Raw genomic sequence first — 23,160 nt, 5'->3', positions numbered from 1 at the left:
GTAACAGTAGAACTACTCCTTTACTCATTGGAGTCACGTATATTCTAGGAACTCAATTTTATTAAGATCTAGAATATGCTATTCAGTTGGACAGTCTTTTTTTTTTTCTCTGTGGATCATTAATTTCAAATCTCTTAGTGCATGTTATTGACAGATGATAACATCTAACTGCTCAAGCAAAATTCACCAAGTCAGAGAAGTGGTATAATGGTATCAATATGTGTATCAATATCTGTCTTCCAAACGTAAAAACAAACAAACAGACAAACAAAACAACAACAACAAAAAAAAAAGCACCTAAGCTTTTGACAGTTACTGAGTCCATATAGATACCTACTCAGTACAATGCCTCTTGCCACTACATCAGCCTTTGAAGCAAAATTAACAGCTCAGAAGGCAGTAGTTCACTTGAGACAAAATTATTTATTATGCTCAAATTCTGTAACACCATGAACTGAGAAACGAGTCAGGCATAAAACACACTATATTTTAACATCATCTGTGGCCTGTAATTATTGGTGAATGGTACTGTTAAAGCTGAGAAGGAATGAACATATTAAAGAGAAGAAAAACTATGACTTTCTCCTGAAGTATAAAGGTGAAGATGAAAGTCCTGAACAAGCTCAAAGGATAGCATTGTGAAAGGGGCCTTTGGGAATGAGAATTTCAATTTCTTTCAATTTTAAAGGTATTTTCTTAATCTATTTTGAAACTCTTCTACCAAATTAATACTTCTCAGAATCAAAGAACAGCTATTATTACAAAGCTACGATCAGAATCACTGTCTCTCAATGCAACAACTTTTGAACTGGTAACCATTATGTGGATTTTTAGGAGCTTAAAACTTGTGAGTACTTGAGATTCATCACATACTACGGCTACCTTTTTGTTCTCCCTGGGATATAAAGAGGAACAAGGGAATTCTTGAATACTCCAGCTGTTAATAGCAGTGATGTCTTATACAAAAACAGTATCTAAAGACTGGTATGTACTGCGACACTTTGAAACAGATATCTTGCCATTATTTTGAATTGTATAATTTGTTGTGAGCTTAAAAATATGTTCCTGTTCAGGCATGTAACACACAAGATTTATCAAAATCATGCCAAGGAATCCTTACAAGTGGGAAAATTTGTGGTATAGTTATGGGTTTTAGGCCTGCAAGTCTTTAAAGAAAAGCTGTGTAAATACAATGGAGAAAATGCCAGTATGTATTATATATTTTCTATTCTGGGGTATTTGAGAATAGAAATGGCATAAGGTACAGGAAACAACAACACCTCATAATCAAATAAATCTTAACTGTTGGAAAATAGCTTACAGTATAATCCATCGGCAAACAATATTTGGATTATATGGTTTTGGATAATTCATAGAGTGGAAAGACCCAGAGGAATCAGTCAGCATGTATTTTCCATCACAAACTGCAGCTGTAAAGATATAATGAAGAACATTTGTCAGAATACTATTCCAAAAAACAGAAGCAGAGCCAAAATGAGAGTGACCTAATTAATGAACAGAGAAAACATTATGGATATCTTTCCAAAGTCAACATTTATAAAACATTCTGAAATAGCAGACAGAAAGAAGAAATCATTAACAAAGACATTAAATGGAGACATTACAAAAAATATCATTTATCTAACATCCAACAGCTTACTTTTCATTTATACCAGAATGAAACTCTGGCTACACTCCAGGGATGAATTTCAGGTGTCAGCACACCTATTTCCACATGCAGTCACCAAATGGAAACCAATAGGTATGAGGAACACAGAAAAGCATCAAAGACAATAAAAGATACCATGAACAGGAACAGCAAAGCAGCTGACCCCAGTACAAGATAGTCAATGCAGCAGTAACAAATGATATGAACTGGAAGTCCTCATTCTTGGTGTTACTAGTGTTGAGAGAAGAGTAAAATTAATGTTAGCTTCAGTTGTTCTAATAAGACAGGAGACATCTTTTGTAGGAACTACTTTAACTGTTTCCCAACACGCATCTCTGTCCATTTCTATTTACTGATACAGGGCACATGAGGAGAACTTAATCCTGTTATCTTTGAATTCCAGGGAGAAACTCCCCAAACCGGTCAGATGAAGCCCAGATATTCACTCAACAGTCCCTTTCTCTGCCAAGGGCAGTGCATTACTTTCTCGCTTCCATGTGGTTAATCTTTCTCAATACTATAGCAATGTTGTGAGGTATATAATCATAAAATGTTAGCCTAGACATATAATTGTAAAGAAAGGATGGAAAGTGAACACATTCTGGGCTCTGCCTCCAGTCTCCCCTTTCCTTACACTTACAGGTTACATGGCTGCTTTTCAGCATTGCTGGATATTAATTGGTGCTGTTTAGACTTTCACATTTGCCTAGAGACTCTTTTATTGAAACTTCCTCACTGCACTTTTGCAATGGTCTTTTGTTACTGCACTCCATTGCAGAACCCGAAATAAACCTTTCAAGATAATTTTCATCAATAAATGCAAAAAATGAAGGTGTTCAGTTGTCTGAAACTCTGCTGAGATTCTTAATTTTTCTGAGTTCTGTCTAATACAGGAAGAGACCATTACAATTCACACTTGTATTCTGTATTTTTAAACCTCTAACATACTATAAACTCAGAAGTACTAGACAGAAAATTTAACAAGATGAAAAAACAAACCAAGTTGCTTAAACAGCAAGTCCACTGTGTGCAAGAACACTTGTAGCAAGAATCATGTATCACCTGTAAATCTCATTGTAAAACCCTGAAGCACTTCTGAAAATCTAAATGTTTTTAGCTTTTATATGACTATATTGTTACTCTAGGCACGGGACATAGTGAAAAATCAAAGAGATGGAAAAATTGGCAGGTATCCCAAACGTGCATATGGCTTATTGCCATTCACTCCATTGGTTTTGCAAAGTCTGCTAAGAAATCTAAATATATACTTTTAGAAAAACTCTCTGCTTTTTGGACGGAAAATTTTAAGACTGAAAATATAAAGTAAGGGTGATGGAGCAACAATTTGTCCCCCAGACAGAATTGCACTTCTTTAAGGTTATGAACCGAATCTGCCAATCTAATAGCAACTGAACAAATTGCTTGGAAGTACCAGGTATCAGTGAAAATGAACAGGGACGACCCACCCAGCTCCCTAAAGCGAATTATAACTACAGTTAGTTTCTTTATGATTTTCTGCCCATTTTAAGTTGTATATGTAGAATCATAGAATCATAGAATCATAGAATATCCTGAGTTGGAAGGGACCCTTAAGGATCATCAAGTCCAACTCTTGACACCGCACAGGTCTACCCAAAAGTTCAGACCATGTGACTAAGTGCACAGTCCAACCTCTTCTTAAATTCAGTCAGGCTCGGTGCAGTGACCACTTCCCTGGGGAGCCTGTTCCAGTGTGCAACCACCCTCTCTGTGAAGAACCCCCTCCTGATGTCAAGCCTAAATTTCCCCTGTCTCAGCTATAATATATATTCCTGTAGTTTTCAATTCAGTTGTGCATATTCTTTACTGACTGGTGAAATTTGGCTATGACCAAGAAAAAATATACTCAGTTGAAAGGAGCAGGGCACTCACAACCTTTATGTTTCAGAGTCAGGGAGAAATGTAAATCAGATCCAGAAAGTCATGTGCATCAGAGTCTATGCCTCAGCTGAAAAGTTCTGCTCAAGTAGAATTCATCTGCAGCCTTCAAGGCACAGCTGAGTCATAACTGAAGGCAAGCAGGTGAATTATCAATGTATGAATATCAATTAAATTCTCTCTTATGTAACAGGTGTGATTGTAGTATCTAATAAATCATGAGCAAAAATTTTAAAATGAAACCTAATAATTAATACTAACTAAAAAGCATTTGTTTTTATAAGATGTATGCTACTAATTATTAACCATTATAAGGATATGCACTTTTTATTTACCTCTATCCACAATAAAACCAAAAACCCACCAGAATACCAAAACCCGCATCTCAAAAAAAAAACCCGCATCTCAAAAAAAAACAAAACAGTGTGATGGTAGAAATGAAAGACTGAATAACTCCTTGTAGTTGTGTTACTTCAGCCTCTCCAATGGAACAAAAGTCTAGCTGAAGCTACACTAGGACCTTCAGATTTTCCCAGTGTAGAGCAACCTGCTCAGAGCCCATCACTGTTATGATCTAGCTGGATGCAGCTGTTATGATAAAGATTTGGATACATTTCAGTGGATACTCTACCAAAGTATTTTGATGGATATTTTCCTTAAAGGGCCTGACTAAGTCTCCCTTCTGAACTGGCTGCACTCAGAAAAGTGAAGGTAATGGGACAGGTCTGCAATTCACCTTCTTTCTAAAGAAGATTTCACTTGTAGCATGCCACCAGACTTCAGAAACAGGCTTGAAATGACTACATTTAAATTCTTGAAATTATTTCAAATTCTAAAAAATATTTTTATTTGTTTTTAAGTCAGAGTCCAACATTTAACATGCTTCTGAAAACTCAAACTAGACTGACCCCACCTTTTTTCCCAGGAGAGCTCAGAAATGTGTTGTCACAGAAGAAAACAAATAAGCTTTCCAGATTCCTTTACCAACAAATAAAATATTAAAAATAAAATAAAATAAAATAAAATAAAATAAAATAAAATAAAATAAAATAAAATAAAATAAAATAAAATAAAATAAAATAAAATAAAATAAAATAAAATAAATCAAGGAGTTCATTGCTCCAACATCTCTCAGAAAATTAAAAAAGTTCTCATTGCAAGAAAACTTTAGAAACTGGAAGCTGAGGCTGTGAAGAGCAATGCAGACAACATTAACACATGTACCTCCCCAACAAAATGCTGCATACAAAATTTGGTAAGCACCAGCAAAAACAGAATCTTTGGTACAATTTCAGTGCCCACTACTAAATGGAGCTTTGGCAGCCGCATGAAAAGGCACGTAGGGAAGCTAGGCAAACAAGCTCACTGGTGGTGAAAGATGCATTTTTATTTTTATTTTTTTATTCACTCATATACAAATCAGGTCGTAGTTCTGTAACATTTTCACAGAATCACAGAATAGCTGAGATAGGATGACCTCTATAGGTCATCTTGTCCAATCCCCTGCTCAAACAAGGTCTCCTAGAGCTTTTTACCCAGATGTTTACATTGTTTGCATCTCTCACTGTGGTGCCACCAAATCAAACATTTGTGTCAGATGTGCAAGTGCATGGTTAACAAACCAGGTTACAGTTTGTGCCACAGCAGGAGTCACACTTGACATCTGTGGCTGCAAAATGCAGTACACACCCCACCCCACCTAAGTCTCTGAATATGGAGGCAGGAGAGAGTAGGTGTTCCTTTGTGTGCAACAGACTGCTGATTTTGTTAAGAAAAATAACTTTTCTGATTGAACAGTAACTACATTTTCAAAAATCTGTCTCATTGTTCTAAATCTGTTCCCACTGAAATGAATAAAATCTTTTTCTATTTTGCCTTATGAACAGTTTTAAGTTCTCTTCAAAATCCTCAATGGCATCTAATTATTTCTCAAAGGGCAAATTTCAGTTATCGTTTAATTTAATTCATAATTTTAATATAAGCACATCAAGAAATTACACAAACCTATCTAAACATGTAGTACATTCAGTATAGCCTTAGTATTAGAGAGTACATTTTTAGTTGACGCATAGGGGATTTTAGCAGGAAAAGCCAGATGTTTTACAGCTAACACTGCAGAAATTTAAAGATAGGCCCTGGTATATTAGCTTATTCCTTGCCCGATTTTTCTATGTAGGAATCTAAAATCAATTATCTCATAATAAATTAGTAAGAAGAATACATTGTCTATATGATGGAGTACACCAAGATACAATATTATTGTATCAGAGTATATGTTATTCTGAAAAGTTGTTTGTAGTAGTATGTATGATGATATTTCTAATGTTGGAATCAAAAGCAAAACTTCTCTTCTGATTGCAAATATGACAGTAAGTGGTTTCTGTTACTGGGCAATGTGATTTTATAACTGTATAGAGTCATAATTTTGATGTGTTTGGAAAGTACATTTTATATTACCAGTACACAACTTCATATGAAATTTTAACATTACATTTTATATTTATTTATAGTTTTTAATATTTATATATTAAATAAGAATTTCTATATTATGCTATATTACTATATCCAGTTTGTGATATTCAGCATATTCTTTATTAATGAGAATTTTAAAGATAAAAAATCCATTCACAAGATAATTATTATAACAATCCCTCTTGTTATTATTTTTGCTAGACTTGATTTAGACTTCATTATGCAATTTATTGGATGTAAATTATTTACAGAATACTGACAGGTTTAAGTATGTTCAAAAAGACTGTTCTGAAGGGATTTACATTCTTACCACATCTTTTTTCAGATTCATCTGAACCATCCGGGCAGTCCAAGACTCCATCACAAAATAAATCTTTTCTAATGCAGGTTACACCATCAGCACAAACTTCAGCAAGTGGCAAGCACTCAACTGAAATAGTAAGGACAACAGCAATAACAACAAAGCAGTAATGCAGTTACACTACAATGGAAGATTGACTTACCCTTGGTTACTCTAGCACAAATCAAATCAACCAATCTATTGTGTTTTACAAAACTGCATTTTTAAAAGTTTGGAATAAATACAAAATACTAAAATGGTGAATTTTGAACAGAGTGAAGAAGTTCTCAAAACTGACGTATTTTTTAAAACTAAGTTTGGAGTAGGGCTGGAAGAAAAATGCTATGAATTCCCATCTTCTTCCTCTACCTAAGTATACTGTTTTAAGCAATATAATAAACACATTTTCCAGTTTCTTATACTTGAATAACATGAGAAAACTGTCATTTGGTTTAAATATCAGCGAAAAAAATGTGTTCTGGGTTAAATAATCTCAACACATCACAATGTTGAACCTTGTGATAAAAAAGCTTATTTTTTGACTAGCATATCCTGAAAACTAAAGCCTTTAAGACTGTATTTGTAAATATTGGAAATATAAGAAATCTTATTCTTTTCAGATTTAAAAATAAAATTCATAAGCTAAGGGCAAATTTCTGCAAAAAAAGAATACATGGGCTGATCCTTAAAACTGTGGAATCTGTGGATTATGGAACATTCCATGTCAGCAAACATGAGGGCACAGCTCCTCTGGCAGAGAGAAGAGCCCAGCAGAAAGTGCAGGGAGGGTGATGAAGGTTTGACAGAGATCCAACTTTTTTTTGACCCTCCAATTAAGCTCTTACAGATTTTTCCAGACACAAAGAAACCAACGGTGTTAGTGAGCATACAAAAACGACAGAGTTGGGAGTTGGACTCGACGATCCTTCTGGGTGTCTTTTCCCCCTTCTCCCCCTAAAGATTTTTTTTTGACTAGGTCTCCCTAGTCAAATAAAAGGCAAATCTGCATATTGTATATTTGCAGGAATGGGATGGGAGAATTCATATAAGAACGGAACGTACAAAAACAGTCTAATTCTAAGATCTCAGGCTGTTTCATTTAGCCACCCTGCTTTTCCCCATATGAGGTTACCTACCTGGAGTTGTGGACTTAGTTGTGGACTTGCTTGTGGTGAGTTGTCCTGAACCTGGGCAAACACAAACCCTGTGTTAGAACTCTACTTTGTGCTCTCTTGTAGCCCCCCTGGTTGTTTTTTTTTTGTTGTTTTGTTTTGTTTTTGTTTTGTTTTGTTTTGTTTTGTTTATTTGTTTGTTTGGCAGAACCAAGAAGCAGATATTCAGATCTTATGAGATCTTCACTATGTTTGGTATCCCCAAACCCACAGCTTAGGTAATGATACAGTAACACCACCTTAATTGGTTTGATCATGATGGTCAAATGTTAGACTAAACATAAGAAAATTGATATGAACCCTAGTGCATTTTAAATATCATTCTTCTATACGTAGTCCCATACAGGTCACTAACTTCAAAAATAAAATAAAATTAAAATAAAATAAAATAAAATAAAATAAAATAAAATAAAATAAAATAAAATAAAATAAAATAAAATAAAATAAAATAAAATAAAATAAAATAAAACAAAAAAACAGTAATGTTTGATTGATAAACAAACAATTTCTGACTTGGAACTGATGTCAGGGAGCTTGTAATTAGACTCACGGGATCTGCTGGAAAAAGACAGGTTATGACTTTATTAGAAGTACTAAATGTATAAGTACTTTTTAATATAAATAACATTGCTTAACACATAGGTTATCTCAGCATTCGAGGAGACAAATCTGTCTAGTATTTGTACACTTACATACTGGAAATATATCATATTTCCAGTATATGTACATAAACGTGTTCATCACCGAATCATTAAGGTTGGAAAAGACCTTCAAGATCATCTGTTCCAACCATCCACCTACCACCAATATCACCCACTAAACCATGTCCCTAAGTGACAGGTCCAACCTTTCATTAAACGCCCTCAGAGATGGTGATGCCACACCTCCCTGTGCAACCTGTTCCTATAGCTGACCATTCTTTCTGAGAAGAAATGTCTCCTAATTTCCAACCTAAAAATCCCCTGGCACAACTTGAGGCTGTTCCCTCTAGTCCTATCACTGGTTACCTGTGAGAAGAGACTGATCCCCAGCTCCCCACACTACTCCCAACTACTTTCAGGTAGTTTTAGAGAGAAATAAGGTCTCCCCTGAGCCTCGTCTTCTCCAGACTAAACAACCCCAGTTCCCTCAGACACTCCTCATAGAACTTGTGTTCCAGGCCCTTCACCAACTTCGTAGACCTAACGTTTATGCATATTTAGAAATAATCAAATGCTCAGGTACACAAGTAGATTTGTATTAATGATAGTAAATTGAAAAATGTTCTGGAAAAAAAAAAAAAATGGATTTATTGTTCCAACACACTTTCCCACTAGTGATTTTTTAAAAATAATAATCTTCCTCTTACTGAGGATGTCTCTGGAGTTTCTGGTTCTCAAAAGGTCACTTTTTCCTCTTTGAATTTGCATTAGTATGCCTCTGTACTATTTTTACTTAATATATTATATATATATATAATATACTTAAATTTGTGTGTCATAACAGTCAACAGATTCTCTCAGAAGATGAGATGATGGGCTAGAAGGAATAGTAGGAGGTACAGTAAGGACTTCTCTATATTATACTACCAGTTTATGACTTTTGCTGGCAGAAGTTGCTGATCATTGGACATTACAGACAGTTACTTTTGTTAGATGTTCCTGCCTTTCTATACATACTAGTGCAGAAACTTGCAAGAAGACTTCCTAGTAATGTTCTATCCATGTCAGCAAACGCAAGGGTACAGCTCCTCTGGCAAAGAGGAGAGCCCAGCAGAAGGTGCAGGGAGAGTGCATCTGGATGGATGGTTCTCACAAAGCTGCATTCAGGGAAGGACATCATTCACAGCCTCACAGTAGTTTGTAAAGAATTATATACGTATGTATCTACCTATATACATACCTATCTATGCATCATTTAATGGACCATTATTTTGGGAAGAATGATCCATTCAATGACCTGAAACATCGATGCATGCACGAGCAGGTTTTCTAATAGGACAAGTATCAGGAAGTTACACCTTGAAGGGTGTTGAGAAAAAAATGGGGTTGTCTCAGGTGCTCCCAAAAGTGCACATGCAAGCTGATAACAAAAGCCACAAGAATAAAAGCATAGGACAGTGCCCAAGGCATCAGTAGTACAAGCACAAATCTCATGCGGTCAATCGCTAAGCAATCTAAGGAACATGTGAGGTGGATAAAGCTGGTTTTAGGCTCAAAGGAGAGAGCACATCCAAGTTCCAACAGATGTAAACATACCACATAGGGTAAAATGTGGGCTTTGAATTGAAAAAGAAAAAACAAAGAAACCAACAGTGTTAGTGAGCATACAAAAACAACAGAGTTGGAAGTTGGACTCGACGATCCTTGTGGGTGTCTTTCAACTCAGGATATTTGATGATTCTGTGACCTCAAGCAGGTTTCCTCAGAGCAAGGAGGAGGGAATCCATGCTAGAAACATTTTTCCAGTTCCAGCTTGGGATGCCAGCTCCCTTCCCCCTTCCTCTGGCACCTTCCCCTCACTCCCATTTTCTTCTTGCTTTAGACCTTAGGACTCACAGGCACATTGAAACAGCGTATCAGAGGAAGGGATAGGTAGGAGAAAAACAGTATATTATCAGTCTTCAGCTGTACCATTGGTAATAAGGAGTAGTAATGACTACTCAACAATGACTAAATGTTAGACTACTGAAAAATACTTTGTTCATAAAACATCAAGTATTATCTTTGCTTGTCATAAGATTTCCAGACTGTCAGTGGAATGAAAGTCTATTAACACTGCTCAGTATATCAGTAACCATAGCATGAGGTTGGGCAGTGTCATCTACCTGTCTGAATCTGTAAAGACTTCAGCTTACGACTCAGTTGTTTGACAGAGATCCAACTTTTGTTTTGACCCTCCAATTAAACTCTTACAGTTTTTTACAGACTTCAGATCACTGGTTTCTCAAATGGTCAGAAATGATGAAGATCAGCTAACTATCACTGAATGGACTCTACCTGTCAAGACTCAATTACAGTCAATGCAGCTTTGCTAAGTTATACCAACTGAACAACAATTCTTGTTTCTTCTGTTGTACTGATAAGAAAAAATAGTTTCTGTTTTGTGAAGGATACTGACCTGATGAAGTTAAAGGCAGCATTGTAGTAAGGTTTTCAGCAAACTCTGGAAGAAAGGAAGTTCATTATAAACTCCTTTTATAGTGCAGTATCTAGTTTTATACAACTCAGGAAAATGAAGGTTAAAAACCGTTGAATCTCACTGACAGCATTTTGTTAGAATGTAAATGTTCATCCAGAGATTATAAACTATATGTAAAAGTCTTAAATATCTGCAGAACTCAGTAGTAGGCCATATTAAAGTAAACACAAACATGCAGATAATATCAGCTTTGGATAAGTAGGATAATTTAATAATTCTTGAACATTCTATTAAATATTATGAAAATGCACAATTCTCTACATAGCTCCTTTACTTCATTAAATGCTCAGAGGTAGAAGCTAAAATTTCTTATGCAAGCAGAAGAAATATTAATTTGTAAAACAGCAGTCTCTTGCATCCTCTAGACATTATTGATTGATTGATTGATTTTTCATGCAAGTCTTTAATCAGATTAAGTAAATATGTGTAATATATTCAGTATAAGTGACAAAGACTGGAATTTGTTTGGATGTAACACAGCGTTTCAAACTGCTTTACAAAATGCTTTACATGTTAGCAACACAAAGAGTGTAAAGCAAAAGAGCTGCCATTTTGAATCCAACTGGTACCTGAACTAAACCAAAAATAAATATTTAAGACAACTGTTGGAGGTGACCAGAGATGGGACTGTGCTTTCTAGACCAACAACAAAACCTCTACCAATAATCTCAGAGTATGTTTTGTACAGCCTAATACACAAGAAAACATTGTTTAAAAATGACATGATCAATTCTAGTTTTATTCTTCAATTCATAAAACTATACAGCATTGCCACCTACTGGATGTAAAGAAATTAACATTTTCTAGTAAAATATTTTGACTTCTTTTTGAAACAGCAAATTACCCTACATTGCAATATGATTTCTGTACTCAACTAAGAAATGGCAGTAAATACATTAGACCAGTTTGAAAATGCTTATAAATATCATATATAATTCACCATTTAATAAGACTGGAGGATGTTTTCAAAGATTTGAATAGCTTTGTCTTTCCATTATCAAAGGCAATGTGAGAATTTGCTATCAGTTACAGATTTACCAAAACCATGAAGAAATATTATGAAGCAAAAATTAGCATTCAAAATGTGTATAAATATTGTGATATCAATATTATCATATTAATAATAATGATAAACAATATTATCATATCAGTATGTGTATAATATATGAAACATTTTTTGTAGAATGTACAGTCTAATAAGTTCCCTCTTTTTTTTTTTTTTTTGACTAGGTCTCCCTAGTCAAATAAAAGGCAAATCTGCATATTGTATATTTGCAGGAATGGGATGGGAGAATTCATATAAGAACGGAACGTACAAAAACAGTCTAATTCTAAGATCTCAGGCTGTTTCATTTAGCCACCCTGCTTTTCCCCATATGAGGTTACCTACCTGGAGTTGTGGACTTAGTTGTGGACTTGCTTGTGGTGAGTTGTCCTGAACCTGGGCAAACACAAACCCTGTGTTAGAACTCTACTTTGTGCTCTCTTGTAGCCCCCCTGGTTTTTTGTTTTGTTTTGTTTTGTTTTGTTTTGTTTTGTTTTGTTTTGTTTTGTTTTGTTTTGTTTATTTGTTTGTTTGGCAGAACCAAGAAGCAGATATTCAGATCTTATGAGATCTTCACTATGTTTGGTATCCCCAAACCCACAGCTTAGGTAATGATACAGTAACACCACCTTAATTGGTTTGATCATGATGGTCAAATGTTAGACTAAACATAAGAAAATTGATATGAACCCTAGTGCATTTTAAATATCATTCTTCTATACGTAGTCCCATACAGGTCACTAACTTCAAAAATAAAATAAAATTAAAATAAAATAAAATAAAATAAAATAAAATAAAATAAAATAAAATAAAATAAAATAAAATAAAATAAAATAAAATAAAATAAAATAAAATAAAATAAAATAAAATAAAACAAAAAAAAACAGTAATGTTTGATTGATAAACAAACAATTTCTGACTTGGAACTGTCAGACTTGAAAAGTCTATTAACACTGCTCAGTATATCAGTAACCATAGCATGAACAACAATTCTTGTTTCTTCTGTTGTACTAATAAGAAAAAATAGTTTCTGTTTTATGAAGGATACTGACCTGATGAAGTTAAAGGCAGCATTGTAGTAAGGTTTTCAGCAAACTCTGGAAGAAAGAAAGTTCATTATAAACTCCTTTTATAGTGCAGTATCTAGTTTTATACAACTCAGGAAAATGAAGGTGAAAAACAAACAACAAACAAGAGCTGTGACTATTTCTCTTGAATCAGTAGTAGTGTCCTGCATCCCTCCTTCTGAACATTTCACAATATTCCCAGCCTTTTCATAAACTTTGACCTTCCAGAGAAGACAATGTCTCTTAATTCCTTTCTATCTTCAATCCCGATTGATTATCTCACACATAAAATATCTTCATCTGGAAAATGTCTATCTTGACACAAAGGAGCTTCTCAAAGCACCTGTGTCATAAACAGTATTTACATCAGATAAATAAGTTAAAATCAACCTGGGATGATTTGCAAGGAAGAAAGTTACTTTTAGTCACTGTGGAAGTTGATTTCAAGCAAATCATACCTGATTCCAGTGTTATATTTCCCTCCCCCTTTGAAACAGAAATAAAACTTCTCTTGCAGAACATAATGACATATAGGAAGTAAAAGTGCTATGTATGATTATGATTTTTGATTAGTTACAGTTCTTTATTGCAGCACTCTTGATGGAATGGACACATGAAATCTCATGTAAAGAGAGACATTTTAATGATGCACATCAAGAAAAGTTTGACTACTTGGAAGTTCATCAATAGATATATAACCTTCTAAAAGGCTCTTCATTATTTTCCTTTGGTGGCATTTTTCAAGCTCAATAAGCAATCACTTCCCACAGTGATTTGCAGTTATTTAGAACAACTTATACATGATGCAAGTAGTAAAGAAAAATAAAGATATCAAGATGCTGAGTTTACCCTTGGAATATCTGAAGCAGTTAGCAAAGAATTCACCTTAGGGAATAAGGTAAGATGTTGCACAACAGATGCCCCACTCTTAAGCAATTGGTAGCTACTTAATAATAATTCCATCAGGTCTTAAGATGTCATCTTCCACTTCAAACGATTCAAATTACATATTATCATTACCTCCAATGAAGGCCTGTTTGGATGCTTATTGAAGTCAAAAGAAAGATTTCCATTGATTTTGCTGGGCTTCTACTTAGGCTTTGAAAATTTTTCTCATACTTGCATAAAATCACTATGTTTGCATATTTGCTGAATTTAAAATCATTTACTCTTTAAATTTACACTATTTAGTCTATACTACTCGCTAACACTAAAGCATTTAGTCTTTAAATTTACAGTATTTAGTCTGCACTATATACTAATTTAGTTATTAGTATTACACTAATTTAGTCATTTACATTTCACCTAAGTATCAGAGAAATTTGAAGTCAATTCCTTGGGCATGCTTCTCCAGAAGATACATTCTGTATTCGGTTTGTTTTTCTTTTTGACATCTTTTCAATAAATGAGTCCTCACGTACTGTGAGGCTGAGCCCTTTTCCATATTCTTTAGCAAAACAGAATGATAATTTCATTTACTTAAAGAAACACCACAATTGGGGCTTAATTGCATTAATTTGAGGGGCAACGGAATTACAAATGTTACGTTACATAAAAGAGATTAAATTCAGTGATTATGACTTGAAAATCACTAATTTGTCCTTTGTTCCTTCCTTAGTCAACATATGCTAAGCTGATTCATACTTTCTAGGTGACAAAGTTCTTTCACCTGCTCATATAGGTTGTGTGGTAGAGAAGGAGTGCACCCATGTGCATAACAATCTTTCTGATTGCTGGGATCCAAAGATATTACACATGTTAACTGTAGTTCTCAAAGTTTTGTATCAAGATAAATGTTTATTAGCATTACCTGTGATTTGTATGCTGTTCATATCAATTTTCAAAGTCTGAACAAGATCAGTTGTATTTGCGTCAATACCCAAAAGCAACTCATTTTTTATTTTCTCAACCGTTACCCTCTGGGTAAGACAAAGGTGGAAGATCACAACAACACTAGCAATATAAAAGAGAAAAGATGATTAGTTAAGCAAGATAATGCAATAAATCTGAAATTTTGCTAATTAATACTTTGATAATATTTCCTTCCAACAAAGGTTCAATTGTGGGTCCCTTCTACCTCAGGATTCCATTTGAAAACTCAAAGTACCATAAAGTGTTGGCTGGTCAACATAATACTTGAAGAAATAGCTCTTAATTATCAGGTCGTTTTAAATGTTAGAGAAACATTTATTCTTTCTTTTGCAGCTCTTATATTCACTGTGGAAGGAAAAAATAACAGCATTGATATCGATTGCTGCAATGGAGCTGAATTCAAGTCAACCAAAGGAGATGTGGGTTAGTTATTGAACAGGTGTCCTAGTTTAACCTCTAAAATACTAATTGAGAACCTTGAAATGTTTACATCATAAAAACATAACACAAACTAATCACTTCTATATATCAAACATCATGTATGGATTCTGCATCCATAAGGACACTGTGTGTGATTATTTGTATTCTCATAAGGAATCATTAAAGACTGAAATCAGATATTTTGAAATAAGTGGTTAAACTATATTTAAGTTCCATAATTCCCTGAATTTTATCTAGAATTCAGTCTCTTTCCATCCCTCCTAGACACTATTATAACATTCTATATTTGTAGCTAAACTAAGGTAGTGTCAAAATATGATCGTTGTTTTTTTTTGTTTGTTTATTTGTTTGTTTGTTTGTTTTGTTTTTCATTTACTTAATTTTAGGTATAACCTTTTTTATTCTTAAGCATTTATAATACCCAATGGCATCAGACTCAGAAGTGCTTTTTGATACCGGGTGATTAAGCTTGCAGTTGTGCTGAACACAGTTTGCAGTATATGGAAGAACTCTCCTTTTTAATTTCTTACTTGTTTCTGATAACCTCTAGGCCATGCTGAGTAAACAAAAGCCTTTATTGCTATCCTTGTGACTCAGCAGAGTCTCAAGGGTAAAATAATGAGGTTGCCAGAAGGGATATAACTTTTTATTTAATGAAAAGAGTCAAACAGAAAATCATTTATGAGATAAACAAGTATTATTTCAAAGTAAAAATGAGGACAGATATTTTCTGATTTATTAAAAGAAAGATCTAACTTTCACAGACATCAGATTTTGTGTGACTTCTGTTGTTTCAGTGTTGAGATACAGAGGTAGAATTCATTTGACCAAATATAGATATTTACAGTGCAGATATCTAGATTTTCATTGTAGTTCATGGAAGGAAATGAGCTATTCTTTGATCTCTTCCTAAAAAGGCATTTAAATATACTAGATGAGAAAACTCTAAAAGTAACATTTTTTTTTAATTTTTTTTTTTTTGTTCCCCATTGCTTATAAAGTGAGTCCTGAGCAACTAGCTCTGAGATATCTTTATCTTCAATACCAAAATTTTTAGTATGGCCTACTGTATGCTCAGAAACCTGAGAATTTTGCTACTTGGATCTTATCCACTCAGGGGCAACAGCCTGGGAGGGACTTATTCCTCTGTTGTCTACTTCTTTCTTATTATAAAGCCCTTCATAATGTGATCATACTTCACCTCTTTCTAATTAGTTTTATGCCCTCACTGTTTCAATCAAACGATTGCTCTATTTCAAATCTGCTTCTCATTTTCAGCATACGTGTGCTTGGCAAATATCTCTTTTTCTTTTGCCAGAATGGTCATTCAATTGAACCATCTTATCTAAATATTTGTCCATTTTATGTTTGTACAGAAAACAATTATATCACAGTTATAGAAAGAACAACTGATATCACAGTATTACAGAATGTTTTAGCTTGAAAGAGACTTCTGGAGGTCAACTTGGCCAACCCGTCTTCTCAAGCAGGGCCACCTAGAGCTGCTTGCCCAGGACCATGTCCAGATGGCCTTTGAATATCATCACAGAGGAAGATTCTACAACCTCTCTGGGCAACCTGTTCCAGTGCTCAGTCACCCCTACAGCAAAAAGTGTTTTCTTTATGTTCAGATGGGTCCTCTTTTGTGGGCTTGTGCCCACTACCTCTTGTATTGTCATATATAGATTTCCTCCTTTTCTCATATTTTCTACAGAGAAAATGTCTATTAACATCATCAACTGTCATGTAATGACCGCTTTTTAATTAACTGCCTCATCTTGCATATAAGGTAACTAATTTTGTCATTCATTCCTTCTTTCAGGTCTTTCAGTTCTCCTATAGCCCTGATCTTTTCTGTTTTGTTCCTGCTTATTATAGTGTGTCACCTGACCTTTCTTTAGCAGAAATACTTTTTCTGCTAAAAAAATATGTAACATAGGTTACATATGATCACACATAATATATAGATCAGTCCCCCTGTATAAGTAGTTTTTCACAAGCAAGCGTAGCACAAAACAATATACCTTCTTTTCTAGTTAGTTTCTTATCTATGCCACTGTTCTTACTTTTCCCATTTTTCTTCAGAATTGACAATCCCAGGGACTATTACATTTTCTTTTGTTCTAATCTTGAAGGATGTTTTTGGAGGAAAGGTATGGATTATATCAAACTTCATATGCTCTTCAGAGAGCGTATCGACTCCTAAAATACATTTTTTAATTATTCACTGTCCCACAGAGTAATTTTCTAAAGTAATATCCTTTTTCTTTTCTCTTGCCTATGTATTTTGTTCTATGTAGTTACCCAGTTTGAGACTTGAAGTTTTCATGAATTTCTTCAGGCTTCCTGTAGGTGGAAAAAAAAAAAAAATGTTTATGAAGAGTGTTCTGGAACTGTTAAATAGTGGGAGACAGCATTACACTTGTTTTGTAGAATCAAGACCTTATGAAGAACAGTGCAGGTGAAATTAATACCACAGATCTCACTCCATTTACCAGATTTATTTTTTTTTAATATATATATATATATATATATATTTGCCATATAGCCTTCTGTAGGACAACCAAAGTAAGAAGATATTGAAAAATTATTTCAAAAAAATTTAATAAATGAAGCAGCTCTTACTATCTTACTGACTCTCTAAGACACACAGGATGCAGATTTACATCCTTTACATGATGTTAAGTGACAGCCCCCGTGCAAACACCTGAAGGGTTATGAAATAAATACATCTTTGTCCATAGGGACATCTGAGCGCACTTCCATTCATCTCAGTTTATGCCAACAGGAGATCACTGTCCTGAACTTCCTTCTAGGTGGCAAGAACAGCAATCCTGCAAATGTAGCACAACTAAAAAATCTTGGTGAAAAAAAAAAAGGGGGGGGAGGGGGGTTAGCAATTCTGTCACATATAGAAAATGTGACAAAATTGTGAGTTAGTCTTAGTCCTCAGCCTTGTTTGGTCAAGGCACAGACATACAGGAATCTGAGAAGGAATTTTGCCCAGGGAAACACAGCTGTGCCAAACTTTCCACAGCAGCACTTTGAAGACATAAGAAGTGAAAGGAATGCTATACAAAGGATGACTTGAAAAGCAAGGTATTGTTAACTGCTTTTGAGAGAAATAGCTAAATGAGGACTTTTGACAACATTTATTTGAGAAGTATAATTTAACTGTACCTACTTGAACTGGAAAATTTCACATCTCTCAAATTCATTTGTCAGAATACTTGCTTGAAAAATGTCTTGTATCTGTACAAAGAAGAGAAATCTTGAACCAATACAGTAATGGAAAATACAGTGTTGCACAATGCATTCATGGTTTTAATACTGACTTTTTTCCATTTTATGTTTGTACAGAAAACAATTATATCACAGTTATAGAAAGAACAACTGATATCACAGTATTACAGAATGTTTTAGCTTGAAAGAGACTTCTGGAGGTCAACTTGGCCAACCCGTCTTCTCAAGCAGGGCCACCTAGAGCTGCTTACTTCTGACTACAGAAGCAACCATTTTCTTTGATGCTTCACAGATTTTCACTGATAAAGAATATATTGAGTTCTGAGTGAGCTTAGGACCTTAACTATCACATTTTGGAGAGAATAAAAAAGCATCAACAGCAGGTTACATAAAGAAATTAATATAGCTATCACATACTCTTGGTTTAAGAGATAAAGAGGTTCTTACCAACTGTTCAACATCAAAGGCAAGGATTTTGAAGTCAGCTGATGATCTATCGTACAAAGAAGGAGTGAATGTTGTCCCAGAGACTATTTTAAATGTTCCCACATAGAGATGACTATTCCCACCTGTTTCAACTGGATAATTAAAAATAAAATTAAGTAATTTGAATTATATAGAAATAATGATCATCAATAGACTAATTTTTACCTGTTTTGCTTTGTATTGAGATATTTGCCTAGTACTGATTTTAAAAAAACTTTGAGACAATTTTCAACTAAAGTACAGTATCTACAATTGTAAATAGATATTGAAAACTATTTGTCCTTGGTTCTCATTTTCTATTTCATACAAAATGCTGAACTTTTCGGCAGCACTGTGAACAGATAAAGGAGAATGGTATTACATTGAGGGTGACTGAGCACTGGAACAGGTTGCCCAGAGAGGCTGTAGAGTCTCCACCCTTGGAGATATTCAAAAGCATTTAGGACACGGGTCTATGCAAGCAGTCATAGGTGGACCTACATGAGCACAGGACTTGGACCAGATAACATCCAGAGGTCCTTTCAAACATCAGCTACTCTGTGATTCTATGAACCTGTGCAGCATGTCAATCTATGTCTAGCACAAGGGACAAGGAGACACTGGAAGCATGATGGTTTGTGAATTTGTTGGTTTTTTTTGCGTGTGTGTGTGTGTTCTTGATTAAAAATATTAAAAACTACTGCTTCACATTTTCTGTATTAAAAGTAGTGTTGCTTTTATATAAATGTAGATTGTTTTTGATGATAACACTGGAAACACTTGTCTCACACTAGTTAAATTATTTTTGACCTGAAATGTCCTACCACTGCATAAATGAAATGCCAGGAGAATTTATACAAAACTAAATAATTGGTTCTTACTGCAAATTTGATCATGATTTTTAATATGCTATAGCATATGAGATATACATAAAAATATTCACTCTACATTAAAAATGCATCCTCACTGTATAACATACTGGAAATTTTTAGATTAAGACCTGAATAAGACATTAACATGTGGTTGACAGAAAACATTTTGCTTACCAGTTTCATTACCAGTGGTATTTTTAGGTTGTTTTTAAAGGTATTAACACCCCAAACGAGTTTTAATTAAACAAACAAACAAGTAACAAACAAACCAACAGATAACTGAGAAACAGCTTGTGATGGACAGCACAACCTAGTGACACCAATTTCCTAATATCAACCTGTAACAGTAGATTACTTTGAGCTGCTTTAAAGGCCACTTACCCTTTCATCAACTGCAAATCTATTTAAACATTTTTTTTAAAACAGTAAAAGTTTTTTTTTTTGTTGTTACATGACATACATAATGTTTTAAGTGTTTTATTATTAGTTATATGTGATAAATCTCCTAGTAATGCATCTTCTAAAAGAAAGATACACGGGAAGCTCTATGTCTCTCTTGTACTAGGGAGCCCAGAACTGGACACAGCATTCCAGGTGTGGCCTTCCAGTGCACAGTCAACATATACCTCAAAAAACCTTTAAATCAAATTTTCAGTTCCATCTCAAAATCTTGCTACGTAGATTTTTTAAATTTAGTTTACTTTGATCATAAGTAATGTGACTATCACATTGTGAGCACTGTCTAGATAGGAAGAAATACCTCCTATTAACTTTACACAAGGCTAGGAGCTGACTGTCTAATGCAGGATCTCTCTCACACCAATAAATTTTAAAAGATGGAAAAAAAAAAAAAAAAAAATATTTTGAGTTGTAGAACAGTAGAACACCTTAAAATTCCCCAGAGACTCCAGTGGATTATGACTATCTTTAAGAGTCAAACATTACACATGGAGAAAAAAGCAGAAATTCACAAACAATTTGCAATATTATGTTCACAATTGGATAAATATGACTGAATAACCAAAGCCTTACAGTGTCAATTGCATTCCAAAAGCCTTTCCCAAAGTCTATGACATGAAAATTATTTTACTTCAGACATACTTCAAGTACTTTTTGTACTTCATAGTACATACTTCAAGTATTTTTGCTTATTTTGTTTACATCAATTTCCAGGGGAGGAAAGAAGGAAAGTGTAAAACAAACCAACTATCCAAAAGCATTAAAAGCATAGCATGAAATATGAAATAGAATTACAATGACACTGTCTTCAAAGTCTGAACTTCTACTGATGTACTCCTGAACAGGTTAAAGGTTACTTACCTCGTTCTAACTCCTGGATTGTTAACCATGAAAGTACAATAAGCCCAACACAAACACAAACAAAAAGTGCAAGCAAAGAAACAAACCAAATTTCATAGCAACTAAGAGGAACATATTTCTCATCAGATGACTTTTTCGGCTTCATTTCTGTCTTGAAAACCTGTTTCAACTAAGGTCTGACATAAGACACAAATAATGTGAAAAGGAGGGCAATAGTACACGAGAATATCTGTTTATTTATAGGAGACGCCTGTAGATTAAATACACCATAAAACTTCATTTACAGTTTTTTACAACATTGCTGAACAGTCATATTTACGCACAAGATATGCAAATGTGAAGAAATCTCTTCAGAAAGGAAGCGATAAAGTTTCTGTTCCAGATAAAAAATAAACATAACCACAAAAATACAAGAGTGGTTACCAGATTTGCACTATTTCACTTTTTTAAAGTGAAAAAGTGAAAATTAAAATAAAATAATGTTGTTGGATTTACAGTCTCTACGTGCTTTTTTTGGTAATTCTTTGCACTTGCAGTTATGAGAAAAATAGCGAAAGCCATATCTTTTTTTTTTTTTTTTTAATCTGCTTAAAAAGCTAACTTAAATATTGATATTCAATATTTTTTTCAGAAACTTTACTGAAGTCATACTGGTGAAATTTTAGATTAGGCTGTTAGGCTTCTGCCTCTACCTTTGATGAGGTAGAAGCCTAACAGATTCACAATTTATTTGGTTTATATTGCATCCACATCTTCAGCTCCACAGGATTTATGGCCTTATTGGGCTGCTTTTATTTTCTTGTTTAATCATTCTCCAGTACAGGGTGAAAAGTCTGCTGACATAGAAAGGAGAGAATGTTGTGTTCAGATAATTCCTCTAATATCCAGTCTATCACAAACACACCTAATGCCTGACATTCTATTAATGGCTACCAATCTGTGAGAAAATGTTTTGGTTACCTACAGAGACTTGCCCTCCATTGTCAAAATGAAATGGAAATTGCCTTTCTTATGGAAGATGTTTTTAGACGACTGTGTGATTTGTCTCTTTTGCTATGAAGACTTTCATACCAGGAGGCAGAAGAACAAATCAACAGATCTGCAGTGGAAGCATAGAAGCAGAATAAGAGCCTATTTTTACAAAATAAACAGAATTTTAAATAGGAACTCATATAGAAGCACAACTTTCCAGCAGTGTTGTACATCAAAATAAATAAATAAAAAATAAATAAATGCACATTACTTATCTTTAACTCTTCTAACTGCACATATTGAGGATGAGGAAAATATGTGACAGTGTCAAACTTCGTATGAAATGAAAAACATCTGATTTACTAAGTAAGGTATCAGTATTTACAGTAGTTAAAAACGTAGTTGTTTGTGTAACCCACTACTTAAAATTGCTTGATTTTGAATGTCATAATACACAACACTACTGTTGTGTTTTGTTTTGTTTTGTTTTTTTTGTAAATGTCTTGCAAAACATATTTGCAGCAGCAAGATGTAGCTTGGCAGATGAGTTCTGATTTAACAGAAGACTACACAGACTTTGTATACACTCTATTCATACTCTATACACTCTATTTCACTGATTTCCAGGATAATCCAGTTTAGTGGACTTGTTCGATCTTCAGTTGTCTAGGATGGGTATTTTTTATCCTGATGTTCTCAGAAAAGATCCAAAAAATTTAGAAGTGCATATTGTATTAAAGATACAAGTAACTCTTCTTTAAATTGGTCTAGGGATGGTCAAAATACTATGTTGTAGGTCACAAAAATGTTCAACAAATGACTGACCTGATTCCCTGAAGTGATCATTAAAACAGCAGTTTTGGAAAGACTTGTACTTTTTAGTCAAGTGAAAGCTGTGAAGGAGGAATGTCTTCATTTTCCCTCTGAAGCCATACAGTTTGATCTAATACACAAACAAAGAGATTTCAGAGTCATGTAACAAGTACAACTTCCCAATGGCATAGGTGATACAGAGCTTCACTAGTTTAAGGTATGTCCAAGGTAGGAAGGCAGAGAAGGCAGCTGGACACTGATCTCTCCTTTCAGTCCTTAAGCACTGCCCAAAATAGGGTT

General features: G+C 34.2%; 1 protein-coding gene across 1 annotated transcript in view; it reads right to left on the bottom strand.

Annotated features, from left to right (window-relative positions):
- TMPRSS15 (transmembrane serine protease 15) overlaps positions 1 to 21,304 on the bottom strand; it is a 54,815-nt gene extending 33,511 nt beyond the window's left edge. Inside the window, exons 1-11 of the mRNA XM_068690196.1 lie at positions 21,076 to 21,304; positions 18,866 to 18,996; positions 18,360 to 18,427; positions 17,480 to 17,521; positions 14,673 to 14,815; positions 12,848 to 12,892; positions 12,141 to 12,191; positions 10,670 to 10,714; positions 7,535 to 7,585; positions 6,369 to 6,488; positions 1,322 to 1,430 (exon numbers count right to left, since the gene is read on the bottom strand). Of these exons, the coding sequence (XP_068546297.1) occupies positions 1,322 to 1,430; positions 6,369 to 6,488; positions 7,535 to 7,585; positions 10,670 to 10,714; positions 12,141 to 12,191; positions 12,848 to 12,892; positions 14,673 to 14,815; positions 17,480 to 17,521; positions 18,360 to 18,427; positions 18,866 to 18,996; positions 21,076 to 21,220 (950 nt within the window). The 5' untranslated portion in view covers positions 21,221 to 21,304. The remainder of the gene's footprint in view (positions 1 to 1,321; positions 1,431 to 6,368; positions 6,489 to 7,534; positions 7,586 to 10,669; positions 10,715 to 12,140; positions 12,192 to 12,847; positions 12,893 to 14,672; positions 14,816 to 17,479; positions 17,522 to 18,359; positions 18,428 to 18,865; positions 18,997 to 21,075) is intronic.
- Between the last annotated feature and the right edge of the window lie 1,856 nt (positions 21,305 to 23,160).

Source organism: Anas acuta, chromosome 1 (genome assembly GCF_963932015.1).
Source record: "Anas acuta chromosome 1, bAnaAcu1.1, whole genome shotgun sequence".
NCBI classification, from domain to species: domain Eukaryota; kingdom Metazoa; phylum Chordata; class Aves; order Anseriformes; family Anatidae; genus Anas; species Anas acuta.
Note: the sequence above shows the minus strand (reverse complement) of the source record. Positions and strands in the feature narration are given on the sequence as shown.